Genomic DNA, 22,500 nt, shown 5'->3' with positions numbered 1-22,500 from the left:
TTTTTCTTCTTCTTCTTCTTCTTCATCTTCTTCCCTAGACCGTCACAACCCTTCAACACTTACCACCTCAGACTGACAGGGTTTTGCTAAGTCATGTGTGGACAACTGGACCCTCACAGCCCTTCAATGCTCACCATCTCACGCTGACAGTTCCTTATGGAGTCAGTAAGGAGAACAAGATGAGGTGGAATAGAAGGTGGATTGGACCGGTTTGAAGGAGGAGGAGGAGGAGGAAGATGTGAGGTTGAATATAAATCGTTGTGAAACAGGAAAAGATTTAAGACAAGATACTATTCATATATGGGAGGAGGAGAAAGAAGAAGAAGAAGAAGAAGAAGAAGAAGAAGAAGAAGAAGAAGAAGAAGAAGAAGAAGAAGAAGAAGAAGAAGAAGAAGAAGACGAAGAAGAAGAAGAAAAAGAAGAAGAAGAAGAAGAACGAGAAGAAGAGAAACAAAACCAAGATGAAGAAGATAAAGAAGAACAAGAACAACAAGAACAAAGAGAACAAGAAGAAGAGCAAGAACAAGAAGAGGAGGAGGAGGAAAAGGGGAGAAAAAAGGAAAATAAGGGAAAAGGAGAGAGAGAGAGAGAGAGAGAGAGAGAGAGAGAGAGAGAGAGAGAGAGAGAGAGAGAGAGAGAGAGAGAGAGAGAGAGAGAGAGAGAGAGAGAGAACCATTAACACAACCCATACTTACAAAACTCGGCGTGCGCTCTTAAAAAAAAAAAAAAAAAAAGAGAAAGGAGGGAAAGGAAAATAAGAGGAAAAGAGGGAAAAGTGCGTTAATTTTCCTACTTTCCCTCCGGCGGTGTGCAATTTCCCCTCAGCGACACACACACACACACACACACACACACACACTGACAGAGCCCATTGAGCGCCTTTAAGAGCTTGCTGCACTACAACATTATTAGGTCCATATTCTCAGACATTTGGGAGCTTTTAAACGTATTTGACAAGGCTTTCGTAGAGGCTGTTGTGGGTATTTCCATGGACGACTTTTGCACCGTGAACGTGAAAAAGCAGACGACCCCAGCATCTGCTAAATGGTCCACTTTCCGAGTCAAAAAGTAAAAAAAAATGTTACAAGTCAATTTTTTTCGTTTTGACAGCAGGAAAATGTACCCAGAAATGTCAGTTGTTCAAATCCCCGACCCCCTCCCCCCCAGCTGATCTGTTCGTTTCGCTCGCCGCTCTCTCTCTCTCTCTCTCTCTCGTCTTCTCTTATTTTCCTTTTTTTCTCCCCTTTTCCTCTTCCTCCTCTTCCTGCCTGTTCATTTTGTTCTTAGTGGCTACAAAGGTCCACATTTATTTGGAAAACAACCCCACCCCCCTTTAAAGCTCTGGGTACGGCAACCCGAACCCCGTTTTCTTTCAGTACCTCTTCTATTAAACCATTGTTTTTCTCTCTATCAACATCCCCTAACTTAAAACCCTTATGTATTTATCTCAAGAATAAGTAAATGTATATGTTTTAATTTTAAGGCAACCCCCCCTTAAGCCAAAGGAGATAATGACAGTTATTTTCTGATTTCCTGTAAAGTAGAAAATAATGACTTCGGCGGTTTGTTTACGAAGGTGACGATGGCGCTTGGTACACTATGGGCCAGTTTCACAGTTCCCCATGATGGGTTAGTAAGCTCCCAAACCAACACCAGAGCCTTCGAAATTTCCTTGTATAGTGACTGGTGTTTATATTTAAGTTCACAAATTTGACGAAACTACACAAGAAAGTCTTGTGTATTTAGTGTGGCATCGAAGACCTCCCCATTTTGGATTGTATGGGATTCTATAGTTTGGTTCGGGCTGTTACGAAGACACTGTGTTGGACTGTGAAATCGGCTCTATGTTACTAAGGGTCATATTAAACATTTCAGCGCCCACATATTTGACAAGACTTTCGTAGAAGTTTGAGGAGTTTTCACGGGTAGTTTAATGACCCTTGTGGTAGTGTGACCCTTCTTCTGTACCATGAACCTAAAGAAACATTCATGAGGACCCGACTGAGCTCCTTTATGAACTTTGGAAATAGCTGATGTGAGAAGTGGGCAAATTTTCCGTGGATCTTCAGTCAAACCACGATTTCCGCTGCGTGGTTCTCATTTGTTTCTTGTTATTGCTGCTGCTGATGATGATGGTGAGTAATACCGTCGTCCTTCGGTGAAATCTACTGTAGCTTTGGAAGATCGTGGACACGTCAGAAAACCACGGAAATATGAGAACCACGCCAGCGGAAATCGTGGTTTGACTGAAGATCTACGGAAAATTTGCCCCTTAATTAACCCCTTAATTAACCCCTTGACTGTGGATTTCCTACAAGAAGACATCATCAAGCTACAGGAATGGAACAAAAAGTGTCTGCTACGACTCAGTGAAGAAAAATGTAGTCATGCACCTTGGGAGGGGAAATCCAGCATACCAATACCACAAGGGAAACACTCCACTATCCACCACAGAGGCAGAGAAAGACCTGGGACTCGATGTTACCAGGCTACCAGTGAAGGCCAAATCCGTGCTATTCGCAGCGTACGGGTTAAGAAAACCGTCCTAAGGGCTGTATTTTAAGACACCATCGCTTCTCACATCGACTATTGCTAAGGGTCAAAGAGGGGGTCAATCGGGTTGTCATGAGTGTTTTTTAAGGTTCATGGCACAGAAGAAGGGTCAAACTACCACCAGGGTCATAAAACTACCCTTGGAAAGGCCAACAGCTCCTACGAAAGCCATGTCAAATATGTGAACTTGGGCGACGAAATGTTTTAAAATACGACCCTGAGTGCCTCATATGTTGTGAGCTCCGAAATCGCCTGAGAATACGACCATCTGATTAGCGTGCGTCCTCAAGGCATATCGGGGTAAGGAGGGATCTCAGCGTTCTTGTAGGATGAAATGCACTTAAAAATATGACATTCATTTCAAGGATAATCCACACTAAAAAATTGTGACACGAATCGTTCTACGTTGATCCGTGCTAAAAAGTGTGACGTGATTCGTTGTGGGATAATCTGCAGTAAAAAAAACATGACGTGATTTACCTCAGGATCATCCGCACCAAAGAATATATATGACATGACTTATTTATTTTTCTTTAAGTCATGTCTGCACGGGAAATATTTGAGTGACTTTTATTAACATTCTGTACTTTAAGATATACGACGATTTAATTAGTTAGTTAGTTTTTTTTTGTGTTTTTTTTTTTTTACAGGGAAATGTCGAAGTATTATTTTAGGATATTCTGCTCTTGAAAAAAAAAAAAAAGTTCGTGCAAAGTTTGTTGATTATTTGTTTATGTTTGTTTGTCTGTCTGTCTGTTTCTCTCTCTCTCTCTCTCTCTCTCTCTCTCTCTCTCTCTCTCTCTCTCTTTCTTCAGTCCTTCACCATAATTCTCCTTCCTTTCTTCCTTCTCGTCCTTAAACTTAACCCCTATTCCCCCCCCCCCTCTCTCTCTCTCTCTCTCTCTCTCTCTCTCTCTCTCTCGTTACTTAGCTGGGTAGCCACACACGAAGGAATCTGGACTTGAGGTGACAAACTGTATTGATCCAGAAGGGGGAAGGGGGAGGGAGAGGGGGGAGGGAGGGGAAGAAGGGGGATGGATGGGAACGATTGATGGAAGGAAGGGTAGACGGAAAGGATAGTGATGAAAATGAAAGAGAAGAATGGAAGGGGAAGAAGTGAAGAGAAGGGAGGGATGAAAAGGAGTAAAGAAAGGTTACGATAGAGAGAAAGGAAGAGAAGGAGGAAAGGGCTGGATAAAAGGGAGAAAGGGAAGAAAAAGGAGAGGAGGGAAAAAAAGGGAAGAAAAAAAGAGATAGAATGGATGACTGAAAAATGACGTAAAATGTAGAAGGGAAAGAAGGGAAGAAAAGGGGAAGAGAAGAGATAGGATGAAAGACATGGAGAGAAAAGGAGAGAGGAGAAGGAGGAAAGGAAGAAAAGAAGGAAGGAAAGGAAGGGAAAGAGGGAAGAAAGGGAGAGGAGAGCAAGGTAGAAAGACGAATGGAAGGAAGAGAAGGAAAGAAGGTTTGGAAGGGAGAGAAGATACGAATAGGGATAGGGAGAAGGGGAGTTAGATAATGGAAGGAAGGAGGAGGAAGAGAGGGAAGGAGGAGGAAGAGAGGAAAGGGGGAGGAAAAAAGGACCTAGAAATACTCAAGTCATCAAGTATTCACAGTCATCAATACGCTCTGCTTGCCGAGAGAGAGAGAGAGAGAGAGAGAGAGAGAGAGAGAGAGAGAGAGAGAGAGAGAGAGAGAGAGAGAGAGAGAGAGAGAGAGAGAGAGAATTTATAAGGGATACAAACCAACTCTACAACCGGTTTGAAAGAGCCACGTGTTCCATAGATGATTCGGACAGGTGTGGAGGGCAGGTGAGAGAGAGAGAGAGAGAGAGAGAGAGAGAGAGAGAGAGAGAGAGAGAGAGAGAGAGAGAGAGAGAGAGAGAGAAATTCCACAACAGCGCCAAAACAGGTGTCGACGGGGACAGGTGAGCTAACACACACACACACACACACACACACACACACACACACACACACACACACACCATATTATTCAGTTCCTTTTTGGCCAGTGTAGAAGAAAGGGCGAAGCTTACAACTACTACTACTGCTACTACTACTACTGCTACTGCTACTGCTACTACTACTACTACGTTTGCTTGTGAGGTCAATACAAACAAGAGGTATGCAGATTGTTGTTTGTATCCTGAATCACAAACACACACACACACACACACACACACACACACACACACACACACACACAGGTGATAGCAAGCACAAACATCCTTCTCCCTCCCTCCCCCCCTTCTCCTTTATGTCAAAAACAGGAAGGTGTGTGTGTGTGTGTGTGTGTGTGTGTGTGTGTGTGTGTGTGTGTGTTAATTCATTCGACTTCTTCTTTTCTTATTCCTCCTTCTACAATTACTACTACTACTACTACTACTACTACTACTACTACTACTACTACTACTACTACTACTTCTACTACTATTACTACTACTACTATACCCTCTTCATATTCCTCCTATAATTATTACTAAGGCTACTACTACTCCTACTACTACTACTACTACTACTACTACTACTACTACTACTACTACTCAACCATCTCTACTAATTACATCTATTCTCATCGAGTTAAAATTTCCCAAACTATATTTTTTTTCTGGTCAAACTAATTTCTCATGGAAGACAAAACTTTTTACCGGCGTTTCCCTTTCCCAGCGTGTCAGAAGAAGCTGATGCTGTCACGAAACTCGGAGGAAACTCTCATGAGAAACCCCCATCAGACTGTCTAAACTCTAAACTTTTAAACCAGGCAGCCAGCCGTCAGTCAGTCAGTTAATCGGTCAGTCAGTCAGTCAGTTACCATGCAGAGTCTGAGGTGTGTGTGTGTGCGTCTGTGTGCATGTGTGTGTGTGTGTGTTAAGTCACCGGAAAGTCCAGTCAAGCACATGGAATTTCCACACAAGTTCAGTTACTGCAATGTCATATACAGGGTAGGCGGTGGCTGAGTGGTAGCGTGCTGGGCCCACATTCACCACGTGATGGACGACGCGAGTTCGAATCCCCACGCTACCACCTAGGATTTTCAGTCACCGCCGAGTGGCTTAAAACTACCCACATGCTGTCCTCAAGACCACTCATCAACCCCGACTCTAGAGGAAACCGTCCAAGTGAATCAAGAAGGAGTTCCGGGGGGCAGCATGAGCCAAGAGAAGATGGCGCCACTATAAACACTTGCCTGCGCTATGACGGGCTGGGGTCGAATACCATCCAGGCCCCTCAAGCAAGCCTACCGGCGCTATAGGCATAGACGTAAAAAAAAAAAAATTAACTACTTATATTCCAACGATAATACATTAATAAACACACACATACGTATACATATAAACAATTAAACAACGTATATATCACTATATACCATAACACACACACTAACTAATTGACTATCTAATTATAAGCACCTAACAATCTAACTGACGAATTAAGTAACACATTTCAATACATCACATCTATCAATTAATTAACCAAACTTACTAACTACATTACAACTACCTAACCAACTATAACTATCTAACCAGCACAATCACATGTCAGTACTCACATTCGTCACCTCCATACCCAAGACGCAGCACCAAGTCCACCACTCTTCAAAACAACACTACAAGCTTATACAAAAACGCAGTGTTATGTTCCCGTAGCTGCCACGCCCGCCTCAACCCGCTCTCCTGCCCACACAAGACCCTCCTTGTTTTTCCTTCCTCCAAGCCTCCACATACTGCTCCGGGGCTCTTATTTCCTCACTCCGCACCTCTCATACCCCGCATTCCTCGCCCAGTGCACATGAGACTGGAATTATATTGTTTTAGTGTGTTTTTTCTGGTTTTATTTCACTTTGGTTTGGTTTGGTCGTGTTGTGATCCCGTTGCTGTGTTTGAGAGGTTGTGTCCCCGTTTGTCTCTGTTTTTCCTCTGTTTTCTTGTTTAATCTGTTTGCATCCCTTGATCAGTGCACATGGGGCTTGAATTGTTTCGTTTTACTGTGTTTTTCTTGGTTTTGTATCGGTTTTATTTGTCTTATATGCTTGGGAGACTGGGGCAGAGGTCAAATTATCGTGTTTATATCTATTTTCTGTTGTTTTGTCTATCACAGGAGAGGGTCAAGTGGGTACAAGTTTCATTTTCGCGTTTTTTTCTGGGTTTTATTTCACTTGGTTTATGTCTTGCTTATTTGTGATCCCGTTGGTGAGGCTGAAAGGTCAAGTAATGGCGTATATCTCCGTTTTCTCGTGTGTTCTGCTCTCTGTGGTGTGTCACGGGGCGGGTTAGTGACTTAGGGTGTTATCGCGTTCACTCACACTTCGGCTCTGGCTCTCGCGCTCTCCCTATACACCTCTCTCTCTCTCTCTCTCTCTCTTGGTGTCAGACGTACGATTATTTCCTCTTTCTCTCTCTCTTCATTCTCCATTATTATCGCCTTTCCTTTATGTCGTGGCGTTATTAAGAGTTTCCGTATTGTTATTTCTTTATCACGTTCTCTCACTCTCTTGTATTTGCTTCGGAAGGAGAGAGAAAGAGAGAGGAGGATAGGGATGCATGCCAGAAGTACGATTATATCCTCTTTTTCTCTCTTCTTTCTCCCTTATTCTCTCTCTTCTTCCCTTATTATCGTCTCTTCATCAGTAATTGTTATCGTTCTTATGAGTTTCAGTATCTTCATTTCTGTATCACGTTCTCTCACTCCCATTATTTGCTCAGGATAGAGAGAGAGAGAGAGAGAGAGAGAGAGAGAGAGAGAATGCCTGCCAAACGTAAGACTAATTGCTCTTTTCTCTCTCCTGTCAACACAAACCTATTACCACCTCTTCATTAGTATATCTTGTCATCGTGAAGAGTTTTAGTATTGTTCTTTATTCACTGAGGGTTGTTGTAAGTCCAGAATGACTGTTTAACGCACATACGAAGGGGTGAGGGAGAATGAGACAGCAGGCAAGCCGGTCATGGGACTAATTCATGGGTATCGACGCATTGTTACGGCGTTTGAGGGATGTGTGTGCTGTGCTTTTTTTATCATTATTGCAGACGAGCATTTTTTAAGACGGTTTGATTGTGGGGAAGGACAAGGATCTCAGGAGACTAGATATTTCCACTCTTCGTCCTCCCTTCTCCCTTATTGTTGTTTACCTGCAACAATAAACAATCAATCAATCAATCAATCTTCGGGTTAAGGATAACACTATGGTCGGTATTATCAGATACTTTTGGTTCTCACATCATCTATTTCTAAAGGTCAAAGAGGGGGTTAGTCGGGTTCTAGTGATTGTTTCTTCAGGTTCACGGTACAGAAGCAGGGTCACACTACCACCAGGATCATAAAACTACTCCTGGAAATGCCCACGACTCCTATGAAATTCTTGTCAAATTGGTGTTTTTGGATAACGAAATGTTTTATAATACGACCCATAGGACTGTAAAAAAGTCAGTCAAAGATTTAGGTGTGATAATTGACTGTAAACTATCATTCAAAGACCAGATCAACCAGGTGGTGAGAACGGCAGGCTACCATCTAAGAAATATTTCATTTGTCAAGTATAGGCCTACTTGGGTGATAGGACCATGAAGATGCTTATATATACCTGCCCCTTACCTGAGTCCACCTGCCTTAGTTACGTGTTATTATTAATGGCGGGGAGGCTACGCAAATGTCAGGCGTGAAGCGTCTTGCGTTGACGTGTGTGGGTAAATAAATGAAGGCGTGACGCAGGCGGGGGGGAGGGGGGGAGGGGGGCAGGCAATGTCGGAAGGGTTGGTATCCTCAGTCGCTTCCATCTACCACGTCAACTATTTCCACAAACCGAAAAGGAAATTAATCGGGTTTTTCATGAGTGATTTTTTCACATTCACGGTACAGAAGAAGGGTCAGACTACCACCAGGGTCATAAAACTATCCCTGGAAATGCCCACGACGCCTACGAAAGCCTTGTCAAATATGTGTTTTTTTAGGTTCACCAGGGTCATAAAACTGTCCCTGGAAATGCACACGACGCCTACGAAAGCCTTGTCAAATATGTGTTTCTTTAGGTTCATGGTACAGAAGAAGGGTCAAAATACCACCTGGGTCATAAAACTACCCTTGGAAATGCCCACAACGCCTACGAAAGCCTTGTCAAATATGTTTTTTTTTACATTCACGGTACAGAGAGGTCAGACTACCACCAGGGTAAAAAAAAAAATACCCCTGGAAATGCCCACAACGCCTACGAAAGCATTGTCAAATATGTCTCTTTAAGTTCAAGGTACAGAAGAAGGGTCAGACTACCACCAGGGTCATAAAACTGCCCCTGGAAATGCCCACAACGCCTACGAAAGCTTTGTCAAATATGTGCTTCTTAAGGTTCATGATACAGAAGAAGGGTTAAACTGCCACTAGGGTCATAAATCTACCCCTGGAAATGCCCACAACGCCTACGAAAGCCTTGTCATATGTGTTTCTTTAGGTTCATGGTTCAGAAGAAGGGTCAGACTACCACCAGGGTCATAAAACTACCCCTGGAAATGCCCACAACGCCTACGAAAGCCTTGTCAAATATGTGTTTCTTCAGGTTCATGGTACAAAAGAAGGGTCAAAATACCACCACGGTCATAAAACTACCCCTGGAAATGTCCACAACGCCCACGAAAGCCTTGTCAAATAGTATGTGTGCTGAGAGAGAGAGAGAGAGAGAGAGAGAGAGAGAGAGAGAGAGAGAGAGAGAGAGAGAATCCTTACATCTATAATCGTCTATTGTAGTTAATGTGTATGTTTCCTGCCATTTTTCACCCACGCACAAAGAGAGAGAGAGAGAGAGAGAGAGAGAGAGAGAGAGAGAGTAAAAAGTTAGGCTAATCCTTATCCTTGTACGTAATTATGGAGTCTGCATCTCATATATCACTCGATTTTATTAGACCGAGTTGAGTTAAAGGCTTTTATTTTTCTCTCATAATATAACTCCCCTCCTACTGACCGTCTCTTACCTCTATTCCGCAGCAATGTTGGTTCACTATCCGCCTTTTTTTATACGCTAAATCGTCATAGTAGGCTAGGTACGATTAATACACAATACGCTATAAGGTAATTGATCATAGATAGATAGATAGATAGATAGATTGATAGATAGATTGATCTGAATAGATATAGATAGATAGATAGACAGATATAGATAGATAGTTATGAATAGATATAGATATAGATAGGTAGATATAAAAAGATGAATAAAGAAAGATAGATACGATTGATTGATTGATTGATTGATTGATAGTTTTTAATTACTGAAAGATATTTTTTATACGCATTCTAAATCGTCAGAGTAGGCTAGGTACGATTAATACACAATACACTATAAGGTAATTGATCATAGATAAATAGATAGATAGATATGAATAGATATAGATATAGATAAGTAGATATAAAAAGGTGGATAAAGAAACATAGGTACGTATTACTGAAAGATATTAAGGACAAATGGAAAGGTAGGTAAGTCTTCAGTCCAGCGGCGCACTTGTCCTCACACTCGCACTAATAACGGACCTGATAATTCGACATCTCACAAGCATAGCAAATTAGGCCATTATTACGCTATTGCCTCGAGCCCTGTACGGGAGCAGCTATGTGCATTAGTATAAAAGATAGATGGGAGCAACGGTGCCAGATTGTCGTACTCAGTCGCTTATCTTTCCCGACTTCCTGCCCCAAAACTGTCTTCAGGGACCCAGTAACGAGACTCTTTTATAGTTATCATTAAAAGAGTTAGATCCTGATGTCTCTCGGCAATAGTTAGGCGTCAGAAACCGGTAAATACTATAGTCTGAGTACGATAACCTGGCAACGGTGGATGGGAATGAGGTTGACGAAGTGGGTTTTAGATGTCCCTCTGAGAGCTGTAGATATGCTAATTGTTCCCAGTGAGACGCGTGTGTGTTAGCTTATAAATTGGGGGCGTTGACCTGATCCATGTTTCTCCCTCGGTTTATTCATAGAGTAAACGAATTTGACCTCTCTTAATCTTTTGTCCACTCTTTCATCTTTTAATTATTTATTGTTCCCAGTGAGACGTCTGTGTGTGTGTTGGCTTATAAATTGGGGACTGATCCATGTTTCTCCCTCGGTGTATTCATATAGTAAACGAATTTGAGCTCTCTATTGTCCACTCTTACTTTCATCTTTTAATTATTTATTGTTCCCAGTGAGACGTCTGTGTGTGTGTTGGCTTATAAATTGGGGACTGATCCATGTTTCTCCCTCGGTGTATTCATATAGTAAACGAATTTGACCCCTCTATTGTCCATTCTTTACTTTCATCTTTTAATTATTTATTGTTCCCAGTGAGACGTCTGTGTGTGTGTTGGCTTATAAATTGGGGACTGATCCATGTTTCTCCCTCGGTGTATTCATATAGTAAACGAATTTGACCTCTCTATTGTCCACTCTTTCATCTTTTTAATTATTTATTGTTCCCAGTGAGACGCTTGAGTGTGTGTTGGCTTATAAATTGGGGACTGATCCATGTTTCTCCCTCGGTGTATTCATATAGTAAACGAATTTGACCTCTCAATTGTCCACTCTTTCATCTTTTTTAGGAGCAGCGTTTAGTGGGATTTTCTTTATTCACTTTTTTTATGCCATTGAGCTGCTTTCTTTCCTGTAAAAAAAATAATAATAATAAATAAACACATTACCCAAATATGCCCGAGCTCTTCTTTCTTGCATTAGTAGACAAATAACACAATAAAAAGAGAAATATTAATGTTCGTGTAACCGCCCGAAACAAGTCTTTTTATAAGGGGTAAGAGAGTTTTGCTGCCCTTTTTTTTTTTACTTCGTTGCTTTTATTTATTTTTCATCATCATTATATTGTTCTCGATTGCTTCCTCTGATATATAAGTAGAAAAAAAGGGTATTGACGCACCATTATTTTCTCTTGTTTCACTCCTCCATCTCTTGACAATTACACATGACACATAATTTACAGGACTATAATTATGTAAGTGACACACGCATGTTGATAGCCACCACCTGCTGTGTAATATATGCTTGGTGGTGACACGTACACACACACACACACACAGACACACACACACACACTGACACACACACACACACACACACACACACACACACACACACAGCTGTTATTAGTCCTTATCCCTGTACTGAAAATGAATGAATAATAATGAAAAAAAGTATATTACAGGATATATAGATAATGTAGATGACGAAGATGATTGCTGCTGTTAATGTTTGTCACACACACACACACACACACGAATACATTTTGGAGTTACTTAATAAACTGCAACAAGAAACTGACTTTGCGATCTTGACTACATATGTATACTATTGCTAAATATAGATATAAATAGGTATAGATATATATATGTATACGGTTTATCATTATCATTAGCCTTCCAGACAGTTATCTACACAAGACTCGGGAAAATTAACACTCACTTATGAGATAAAACCACCAACAACAGCAACAGATAAGAGAGATTAGAAGTGTTGATTCCTGTTCTTACCTTTGCAATATCTTAACCTCTCCGTATTCTCTTTTCCTATCCACTTGTTCCCTAATGTCTTCTCTGTATAGTTTAAGAATGATGAAAACCTTTGATTTAAAGTTACCAAATGAATAAATACGTATGATTTCACCAGTAACCTAGTATCTTAACCCCTCCATTTTCCTTTTCCCAATCCACTTGTTCCCCAATGTCTTCTCTGTATAGTTTAAGAATAATAAAAAAACCTTTGATCTATAGTTACCAAATTAATAAATGCGTATGATTTCACCAGCAAAATATATAATAATGAAAATGGTTGGAAAATAAAAGAGTTGGCGCTGCACAGGAACCATTTTCTAGATATTATTTCCAGGGAGAACTAATGTGTAATCTCCTATTTTCCTTGTTCTCCCTTTTTCCCTATTATCCATATCCTTTCCTTTCTTTCCCGCTGTCCTTGCCCTTTCCTTAATCAGTTTTCTTTCCCTTTTCCTGTCTTTCATTCTTTTCCACGGGGTGACAAATCAGTGACGAGAGGAAGAAAAAAGGACAAGAAAAAGGAATGGAAAGAATAAGGAAAAGAGGAATAGAAAGAATTAAGAGGAAGAAAATAAGGGAAATCAAGGGGAGAGATGAGGAAAATATGATGTCACTGATTATTCATCCCTCGGAAAAGGACGGAAGGAAGAAAAACGGAAAATAAGAGATAAAGGAAAGTTTAAGGAAAAGAAGAAGAGACTGGAAAGGATAGACATAAGGGAAAACAAGGGGAGAGATAAGGAAAAGTGGAAGATTAAGGACAGTATAAAAGAGGGAAAATGAGGGAAAATATGAGGAAAAGGTTAGCTGACGGAAGGAAGAAAAAAGGAAAATAAGAGATAAAGGAAAGAAGAAGGAAAAGAGGAAGAGATTAGAAAGGATAGACATAAGGGAAAACAAGGGGAGAGATAAGGAAAAGAAGAATAAAGGACAGTAATAATGAGGGAAAATGAGGAAAAATAGAGGTTAACTGACGGAAGGATGAGAAAAAGAAAATAAGAGACAAGGAAAATAATAAGGATAAGAGGAAGGGAAAGGACAGGATACAGGAAAGGGAAAAGCAGGGATAAAATGTGAATAAAAGGGTTTCCCAGATTAGTCACCCCGTGGAAGAGAGTGAAGAATCCATCCAGCTCTCGCCTCTCGGTCAGCTGTCCCTTCGGTGCTCCACATTTATTCCTTTTTTTCCTGGTCCCGGAGCCCCGAATAGCGTGCGGCTCCACCATGTGACGCCCTTTATCCTTATCCTCACGTGTCCGGCGGCCAGAGCGTCATGGAGGCGTAATTCTCGACATATGTGGAAGGTGAGTGCCGCGCTGTCACTCCACGCTTTTGTCCAGCCTGCCCACCAACAGCTGACGGGGAGGAATGCGGCGACGATACTGCCTGTTTTTTCCTTTATTGATGCACCAGCGTGAATAAGGTTGATCCACTGAAGCTCTTCGTCATCGTCCTGCTCCCGCCTCCTCGGTGCCGTCGCTCGGAGGGGCGGGGGCCCGGGCCTGACGCAGGGACGGGTATTTACTTCCCTCACAGCCGCCTGGGTTAAGTGCCACTTCCAATTTTTGGTGATTTTTCTTCCATTTGATAGTCGCTTTTTGGTTCATGTGAGGGTTTTGAGGCCTCATTTACTGAACAAATGAATAATAACCCTAACATGGCCAATGCCCTGGGCAAAGAAATGTGAAAACACAGAGAGCTGGAGGAGGCCAGAGCCCATCTGTTAGGAAATTACATACCCATTCATGTGTCTTAGTCATACCTGGGCACTTCCGCACCTCGGTTCGGACCTTCGTTCCTCCGCACCTGCGGACCGTCAAACAAGGTGCGGAAGCCCGGAAGTGCGGAAAGTTTTCAAAGGTGTGGAAGTAACAGGTGCGGATAGGCGAAATTTTGGGTCCAGACTTCCGCACCTGAGAATTTCAAAGATAAAAAAAACGAACATGACAAACAGTCTGCGGCATTACTTTCGCGCATTTTGGCGGGCTGTGTGCTACCAGCTGATCACTGTGTAAAGTTTCTTTTTCTTTTCAGAATCTTTTGACTTTTAGTGATTCACTGCGATTGTTTAGTGTTTAGTGTTTACAAATAAACATGGACAGATACGTAAAAAGAGGCGATAGCGACAGGAGCAGGAGTGTGTCTGGGGATAGTAGCGTCAATAGCGTGTTTTATTTTTGTGGTGTGGACTAGTTTTTTCAGGCGTGCTTTAATAGTTTTGGGTACAGTAGCGGACCGAGCGAAAAAAATTTAGGCGCGGAAGTACAGGTGCAGACTACCTGCGTCCGAGGTGCGGAGGAGCGGTAGCGGACTACCCCAAATCCAGTAACGCGCCCAGCTCTGCTTTTAGTGACCCTAATGAGGGGCAGGGGAGTGAGAGTGTGAACTCTCCTATTGGATTTTAGCCATGGTGAGCTGTGGGACACAGTGGGCTGCTCTGCCTCCTGCATGTGCATGGGTTAGCACACACATTGTATTGCTATTTTCACAGTTGTTTTCTCAACACCATTCTCTATGGTTTTCCAGGAGGTTTGAAGGTTAGTAGTTAGTGATCTGACAATGGAAGAGCAGTTGGTTGAGTAATAGGATAGACATTGACACATCAATAACACCAATGTTGACCTACTTGTCATAGTCATTTATGGTTATTGATAATTTACACAGCAAGTGAAGCCTCAATACACTTAAACTGAAAAACTATCAAATGCAAGCAATAAATCCCCCAAAATATGGTGGCAATAAAAGGAAATATTTACTGGAATGTAGTTCAGTTTTGGTTGTCTTTCCCTTCCCTTCTATTTAAATAACAGGGATAATGCAGTACAACCTTTATCTCACAATTACATCTATTTTTCTACTAATTTTGTGTCAGGAGAACCACCAACCTTTGTTTGTTATGCAAACTAGGTGGATATGGGTCAGTTTTTCTCTCCTTCTCTATGCATTTAAATGAGCATGATTAGCATATTACAGCATTTCCTCACATATGTGTCATTTTTCTGCTAATTTTGTGTCAGAAGAGCCACAAACCGTATATCTTATGCAAACTTAAGTGACTATGGATCAGTTTTGGTTTGTCTTTCCTTCTGTGTGCATCTAAATGAATGGGATTAGGGTATTATAGCCTTGTCTCTCATGTGCATAATATTTTTTTATTTGGTATGTGTCAAGAGAGTTGCAACCTGTATGTCGGTTTCGTTAAGTGAGTGAATCTGGTTTGGTTTTTAACTTTTTACATATTTTCTTTTATCTATGCATCTAAATGAGCAGGATCAGTGTATTTCAGCCTATTACTTACTGATGCATCTTTTTCTACTATTTCTGTGTCAAAAAAACTACAAATCATATGTTGGGAGGATACAATATGGCTCCAAATTTGTCTACTTTTCCTTCTCTTATTGCATATCTTAAGGAGCCAGATTGATATTTTGCAGTTTTATTCACCAGTTCATTGTCTCTCACACTTGTAGGATTGTTGGCATCTTATTCTTTTTATCTAGGGTATAGTAAGAAGTGGGTTAATAGAAAATGTGCCTATGTTAATTAAGCAGGTAAAGATAACATTAAAATTGGCTAGGTTGTACAGTGTGGGTAGAATAGGAGAAATGGAGAAATTATTATCATGGTACTTTTCTGTGTAATAGTAATGTTTTTCAGGGTTTCAAATATTACGACTAAACCATTTACCCTTGCATATTTGAGTGTTCATAAGACTGTAATTATCTGTTATGTACTTTGGCTAACCAGAGTGATTACAAGCTTCTTTTCAGCATCTCTTCGGCAGGAACGCAGATGAACCTAACCAGAATTTATTTACTTTTCCATGTTTAACTCTTTGTATGTGTGTGTGTGTGTGTGTGTGTGTGTGTGTATTTACCTAGTTGTAGTTTTACGGGGCCTGGGCCTTACGCTTGTGTGGTCCCGTCTCCGTGTGTGTGTGTGTGTGTGTGTACCTAGTTTTGATATACAGGATGTGAGCTACACTTGTGGGGTCCCAACTCTAAATCCCAATGTTGTGTGTGTTGGAGAGAGGGAGAGAGAAATTCAAACCACTCAGTCCCTATGGTCCTAGCTTAAGTGGTCTCCCTAAACCCAAGTGAACAATAACAAAGGGCTGCCAAGTCACTGCATATCTTGTATTAAAGATTATTATGGATGAAGAAATGGCAGTCGCGTTTGTCTGGAGAGAAAAATGAGATGCGCCAGAATTATATATTAGTTCTGTCCAGAGTTTGTGGCAAGAAACGGCAATGTAAAATCTCACTTCCACAAACAAAAAGGGAAAAAATTAAATGTAATGAGACGATGTTGGTTTAGTCATGCTGCTCTGAACCTCTGAGGCCGGGAGCTTATTTCATTCAGAGACAGATAGAGAGATAGGTGGAGGGTAATCTTGTGGAGTCTCTTACATACTCATAGTCCTATACATTAACAGCTGAACAGAGGTAAATGACACACAAGATAAGAGATAACTAAGTCCACAAGTCCATCATTTAAGATTATTCAGGGCTTCCATCATGCTTCTTTTTTTTTTTTTTTTCCATTGATTGAAGTGACATTGTGCCCATTTTTTTTTTTTTTTTTTTTTTTTCAAACCTTGGATTATTCAACTGGTTTTTTCTTCTTTTTTTAAGTTTGGATTCAACTGTCATGCTCCCACTACCTCATTTTTCTCCTTCTTTGATAACGGAAGTGACGTTGTATGTAGCTGTTTCCTGCCATTGACTCTGGATAGATATAACAGTCTCATTACATTTCATTTCCTTCTCAATGACCTCCTCCTCCTCCTCCTCTTCCTCCTCCTCCTCCTCCTATAATAATTTCAAGGGTAGAACTTAACTTTTCTTTCCTTATTCTTCATTCAACCTTTTTTCCTGTAATTTTTAGTAACATTTATTTCTTCATTTGTTTTTGTATTTGTCTTGGATTCATTCTTATATATATATTTTTTTTTTCATATATATTTTTTCCCCATTCTCTCTTCCTCTTCTTTTTGTCCTCCTCCTAGCTTTTCCTCCTCTTCACTTCATTTCTTTCTTTTCATTAACCACTTGACTGCAGATTTCCTACAAGAAGACATCACCAAGCTACAGGAATAGATCAAAAAGTGACTGCTACAATTCAGTGATGAAAAATGTAAAGTCATGCACCTTGGAAAGTTGGGAGGGCATATCCAGCATATCAATACTGCATGGGAAACACTCCACTATCCACCACAGAGGCAGAAAAAGACCTGGGACTCGATGTTACCAGGCTACCAGTGAAAGCCAAATGCGTTCCAATCGCAGCGGACGGGCTAATGGAAGTGAGACTGCCGTTTCTTGCCACACACTCTGGGCAGAACTAACGCAATCTTGACCCACTTCAGTTTTTTTTTTCCCTTGTATTGATAGATATGACATTGTATAGAGCTCTGTTTTGTTGCTAAGCTTGAACAGATATAATTTATGGGGATACAAGTTAGGGCTTTAAAAGAGGAAGAAAAATTTGTACAACATGCTGCCCCTATGTAGAAATGAGGTTTTGCCCATGATTTTTTCCTTTTACATTATCCTGATTTAGAATGAGAAAGGGTACAAATTTTTAGGCAAAGGTTGGTTCCATTGCAAGAAAAGGGATGGAATTTTAGGGAAAGGTTGGTTCCATTGCAAGAAAAGGGATGGAATTTTAGGGAAAGGTTGGTTCCATTGCAAGAAAAGGGATGGAATTTTAGGGAAAGGTTGGTTCCATTGTGAGAAAGAGTGTGTCTGAATTCTTAAGGAAAGGTTGGTTCTGTAGTGAAGAAGGTACAGATTAAATGAAATGTAACGAATGAAGAAAGGAAGAATAGAAATACAAAAGAAGGAGGGAGGAATGGGAAGAATCAATATAGGAAAGAGAGACCAGAACTGAGATGAAAGAGAACAGAAGGGAGGAAGTTTAAGGGAGAGTTTGGCTATGCTGTTGAAATTTACCAGTGTGTTGTGTTGGTCTGTCTGTCGTAATGAAGAAAGGAAGACTAGAAATACCGAAGGAGGAGGGATGAATGGAAATTATCAAAATGGGAACATGAAATAAGAGTTTGGAAGGGAAGAAGTTCAAGAGGTAGAGTTTGTTTATGTTTTTAAATTTTACTGGGGGTGGTTGCATTTGTCTGTCTGTTGTAATGAAAAAAGGAAAACTAGATATATATATATGGAAGAGGGAGAAATGAATGGGAATGGGAAATAAAGAGTTAGGAAGGGAGGAAGTGTAAGGGTGAGTTCGGTTCTGTCATTGAGTTTTTCTATTGTGTTGCGTTGGTCCGTCCACCTTCTTACCTCACACTCTTGTCGGTTATCAGCTCCGAGGGAAGAGTTATCAGGCCGTAGCCACACGCCCTTGAGGAGTGTCATAATAGACTGTCTGAGGGGCCGAGTACCAGATTCTTAAACCTTTTGGCGTCCAAGTTCACAAGGTTTTCGTAGGAGTTTGGGGCATTTCCAGGGGTATTTTAATGATCCTGGTGGTAGTTTGACCCTTCTTCCGTATCTTGAACCTGAAAACACACTCATTATAACTCAGTTGATCTCCCTTTTGGCCTTTGGAAATAGTTGATGTGGGAGGTGAAGGCATCTGAGAATACCGACTCGAGTATGCACGGGACTGGTTTTTATAATTGGTCTCGTTGCGTCGTCTATATTTATGAAGGAGAGTGTTTGGAATTTTATATTGTTTAGTTTCTTATTAGGGTTAGTTTTATGTGTCAGGGCCATGCATTATTATTATTATTATTTTTTTTTTTATTTGTTGTTGTTGATAGTTGTTTAGCCTGTTAGTGGAAATGACTATTGGTTTGTACTTGAAATTTATATTCATTCAATCGTAAAGAACGGACAAAATTGAGTAACCCCTTTCTTTTATCAACTTCTTTATAGTTTTTTTATTTATTAGATTTTTAGCTTTGAAATATCATTTATTTGTCTAGTAGTTATTATATAGTTATTATTAGTCTTCTGTTCTTGTGAGGAAACAAAAAGAAGAAAAAGATTGTTATTTCAATTGAGGAGAGTGGATTAAAGAAAGGAGGGACTAAAGTAGTGAGTTGTCAGTTATTAAAGTAGAACAAAAAGATTATTATTATTATAGATGCAGAGTAGGGCAGAAGATTCATTACACCTAACCAAAGAAGTGAAAACAAAGGAATGAAACATCGCCCATCAAAGAGGGGACTATACTTATTCAAAAGGGAGGGGGGGAAGGGGGGCGGGGTGCTACACATTGATATCATCTGATGGGTTGACATTCACTGTTTTAATATTGACTGTTTATAATGAGAGGCGCAGCAGAGCAATCATTATTATACTTCTGAGGGTAAAGTGCTGTTATGTAGGTCAGCTGAATGCAGGTATACAGGCATGAGACTTAGTAGTGGAGTGTTATTGTTGGGTGGGGGTGGATTATGGAGGTGGAAGAAATACAATAAGCAGTTTAGACTCATTAGAGAAACATAGATGAAGGTATGAAAGGCTTGTGTAGATGCAGGTGGAGGGAGGGAGGCAAGGGGAGAGGAAGGGAGGGAGTAATGGAGATGGTATGGAAGAGGGAGGAAGAGAAAGAAGGAAGGAGGAGGAGGAATGGAGGTGCTAGGGAAGGGGAAGGAAAAAACATGGAAGAAAGAGGGAAGGAAGGAGCTAGGAAAAGTGGAGGAAAGGGAAGGTAAAGAGAGGAAGGGAGTAATGGAAGTGCTTATAAAAGTGGAGAGATGGAGGGAAGAGGGAGAGAATGAATAACGGAGGTGCTTGTAAGGAACGGAGAGACTGGGGCAAGAGTGGAGAGATGGAGGGAAGAGGGAGAGAATGAATAACAGAGGTGCTTGTAAGGAACGGAGAGACTGGGGCAAGAGTGGAGAGATGGAGGAAAGAGGGAGAGAAGGAATAACGGAGGTGCTTGTCAGGAACGGAGAGACTGGGGCAAGAGTGGAGAGATGGAGGGAAGAGGGAGAGAAAGAATAATGGAGGTGCTTGTGAAGAGCTCCGGAGAGATAGGGGCAAAAGATGGAGAGGAATGGAGAGAAGGTGGAGATATGGAGGTAAGGGATGGAGGGAGGGAGAGGTGGAGGTGTTCGGGATCAAGGCAACAAGGAGGTCAGGGCCGCCAGTACCACCATGACGCTCCTCTGGTACTTTATCTTGCGCTGTGTTTTTATCGGTGCGTATCTCGGTGTTTTTTTTTTTTTTGTCCCTATTGTGATCGTGTTTCGTCATGCTTTTGATAGAGCGAGAGAGTGAAAAAATTACTGATTACTTTAAACGAGTAATTGTGTTTTATGTTACTTTTTATTATGCTTCACTTGCTTAGTTTTTATTGGTATATTTATTTTTTTGTCATTAGTTGCATTTCTTTTTTGTTTTGATAGAGTCAGAAAGTGAAAAAGTGGCAATTATATAAGACTAACTATTTTTTGTTATTTATTTATTTATTTGTTTTTTTGTCATTAGTTGCATTTCTTTTTTGTTTTGATAGAGTCAGAAAGTGAAAAAGTAGCAATTATATAAGACTAACTATTTTTTGTTATTTATTTATTTGTTTTTTTGTCATTAGTTGCATTTCTTTTTTGTTTTGATAGCCAGAAAGGGAAAAAAAATAGCAATTATATAAGACTAACTATTTTTTGTATTGCTTTTCGTTTTGCTCTGTTTTGTTATTTTTGTTTGTTTATCGTTTTCACTAGTTTATTTATTTATTTATTTATTTTTTTTTTTTTTCCATCACTATAAAACCACTCCTTAATCTTCCTTCCTTTCATGCCTTTGGTTATTCTTCTCTCTCTGTTTCCAGCTAGTCACATTTTTTCTTGTTTTGATGGAGACGAAAAGTGAAGACTACCAAATTTAGAAAAGTAACTGATTGAATTTTCTGTTGCTTTTCATTTTGTTTTTTGCTTTTTTATCTTTACAGGTCTTATTTTTAATTCATGTATTTATTATCTTTTTTGTCACTGGTTGTGTTTTTCTCGTTTTGGTGGAAACGAAAACAAAAAAGTCACACAGCGAAAACTATCAAATATAAAAGACAACTGTATTTTGTGCTGGTTTTTATCTTGCTCTCTTTTTATCATAGTTTACCATCTTTTTTTTCCACTAGTTGCATATCTTCTTTTTTGATGGAGCCAGAAAGTAAGAAATGCCAAATGTAATAGACTAGCTGAATTTAATGTGTCTGGTGTGCATGATTCCCTTAATCTCACCCATTAAGTCTCATCATAAGCAATAAACTCCAATTACTGCCTAGGGTTAATTTTGTCTCCGTTATACAGATATCATAACCCCCATGAGTTTGCCAAGAGATAACCACTACCCTCTTTTTCTTATTCTCAATCTTTTTTTCATACGATTAACATGTATTTCAGTGCATTCTATTAATACACATAAATTAGGTTCAAATCCTGGCCTGGGCAGTCGGCGTGCACCTTACCCAGCTGTTCATCCTCCCTTTCAAGCTGGTCAAAAAATGGCTACGTGGGAAAACCGGGGAAGGTCAACTGTGCTAACCTGGGCTTCACACTGGCCCTGTGTCCCAGGGTAATGGGTTCTCTCCCACCACAGGCTGAGGGATCAGTGTGACAGAGATGAGCACTGAGGCCATGTGCATCTATGGCATATACACCCAAGTTTACCTTTATGAGATGATCACTCATAACAGGTTTAAGTGATACAAATCATAATATCACAGGTTTACTAATGATACAAAGCATAACATTACAGGTAAAAAAAAAATTCCTGCTTATGTCACAGATTTGAGATTTAAACCATATCACCACAAGTGCAAGATACACAAGGTTCTGTTTATGATCTTAGTATAGCATCAGATAACCCTCTAGATAGTGCACCTGATAAGAGGCTGTCACCTTCAGACTAGGGCCAGGTCAGTGCACCAAGGAACCCCGATCAAGGAGTGCGTGTGCTAGACTATTGTGCTCCTCAGGTGCCTCTCGTTGCGGTGTGTGTGTGTGTGTGTGTGTGGGTTTGGGTGTGATTTCTCGAAGCCCCCAAAAGAGAGTGTTTGGGGAGTGGTACTTGAAATATTGAAGATAGAAAGTGAATGTGTTAATAGAGTAAATGTTAAGAAGGAAAGTGGTTGCATGTAGTTTTGTGGTGAGAGGGGAAGTGTGTGAAGTGATATAGAAGTGCATGTGTGTGTGTGTGTGTGTGTGTGTGTGTGTGTGTGTGTGTGTGTGTGTGTGTGTGTGTGTGTGTGTGTGTGTGTGTTGTGGGCAAGGAGGAAAGGATGTGTAAAGTGTGTGGTCATAAAGAAGTGTGTTAGTGTGTTGTGGGCAAGGAAGAAAGGTTGTGTTTGTGCAGTGAAGTGTGTGAAGTGAGTTGTGGGCAAGGAAGGGAGGGTGTATTAATCTACTGAAGTGTGTGAAGTGAGATAGAAGTGCGTCGGTGTGTTGTGGGCGAGGA

The 22,500-nt window shown here is 40.6% G+C and overlaps 2 protein-coding genes across 6 annotated transcripts in view; one reads left to right on the top strand and one right to left on the bottom strand.

The window, feature by feature from the left end:
• LOC127005283 (histone-lysine N-methyltransferase SETD1A-like) overlaps nt 1-6,889 on the bottom strand; it is a 43,824-nt gene extending 36,935 nt beyond the window's left edge. The window contains exon 1 of the mRNA XM_050874077.1: nt 6,106-6,889. Within this exon, the coding sequence (XP_050730034.1) occupies nt 6,106-6,120 (15 nt within the window). The 5' untranslated portion in view covers nt 6,121-6,889. The remainder of the gene's footprint in view (nt 1-6,105) is intronic.
• Nucleotides 6,890-13,187: 6,298 nt separating this feature from the next.
• The window catches only part of LOC127005044 (calcium-transporting ATPase type 2C member 1-like), a 41,890-nt gene continuing 32,577 nt past the window's right edge, over nt 13,188-22,500 (top strand). For 2 of the 5 annotated variants that reach the window (XM_050873496.1, XM_050873494.1), the window contains exon 1: nt 13,188-13,380. In XM_050873496.1, the coding sequence (XP_050729453.1) occupies nt 13,372-13,380 (9 nt within the window). In that variant the 5' untranslated portion in view covers nt 13,188-13,371. Of the gene's footprint in view, nt 13,381-21,564; nt 22,022-22,435 lie in introns of those variants that run through there. The other 3 variants (XM_050873491.1, XM_050873495.1, XM_050873492.1) reach the window with 2 other exon arrangements.

Source organism: Eriocheir sinensis, chromosome 29 (genome assembly GCF_024679095.1).
Source record: "Eriocheir sinensis breed Jianghai 21 chromosome 29, ASM2467909v1, whole genome shotgun sequence".
Lineage (NCBI taxonomy): Eukaryota > Metazoa > Arthropoda > Malacostraca > Decapoda > Varunidae > Eriocheir > Eriocheir sinensis.
Note: the sequence above shows the minus strand (reverse complement) of the source record. Positions and strands in the feature narration are given on the sequence as shown.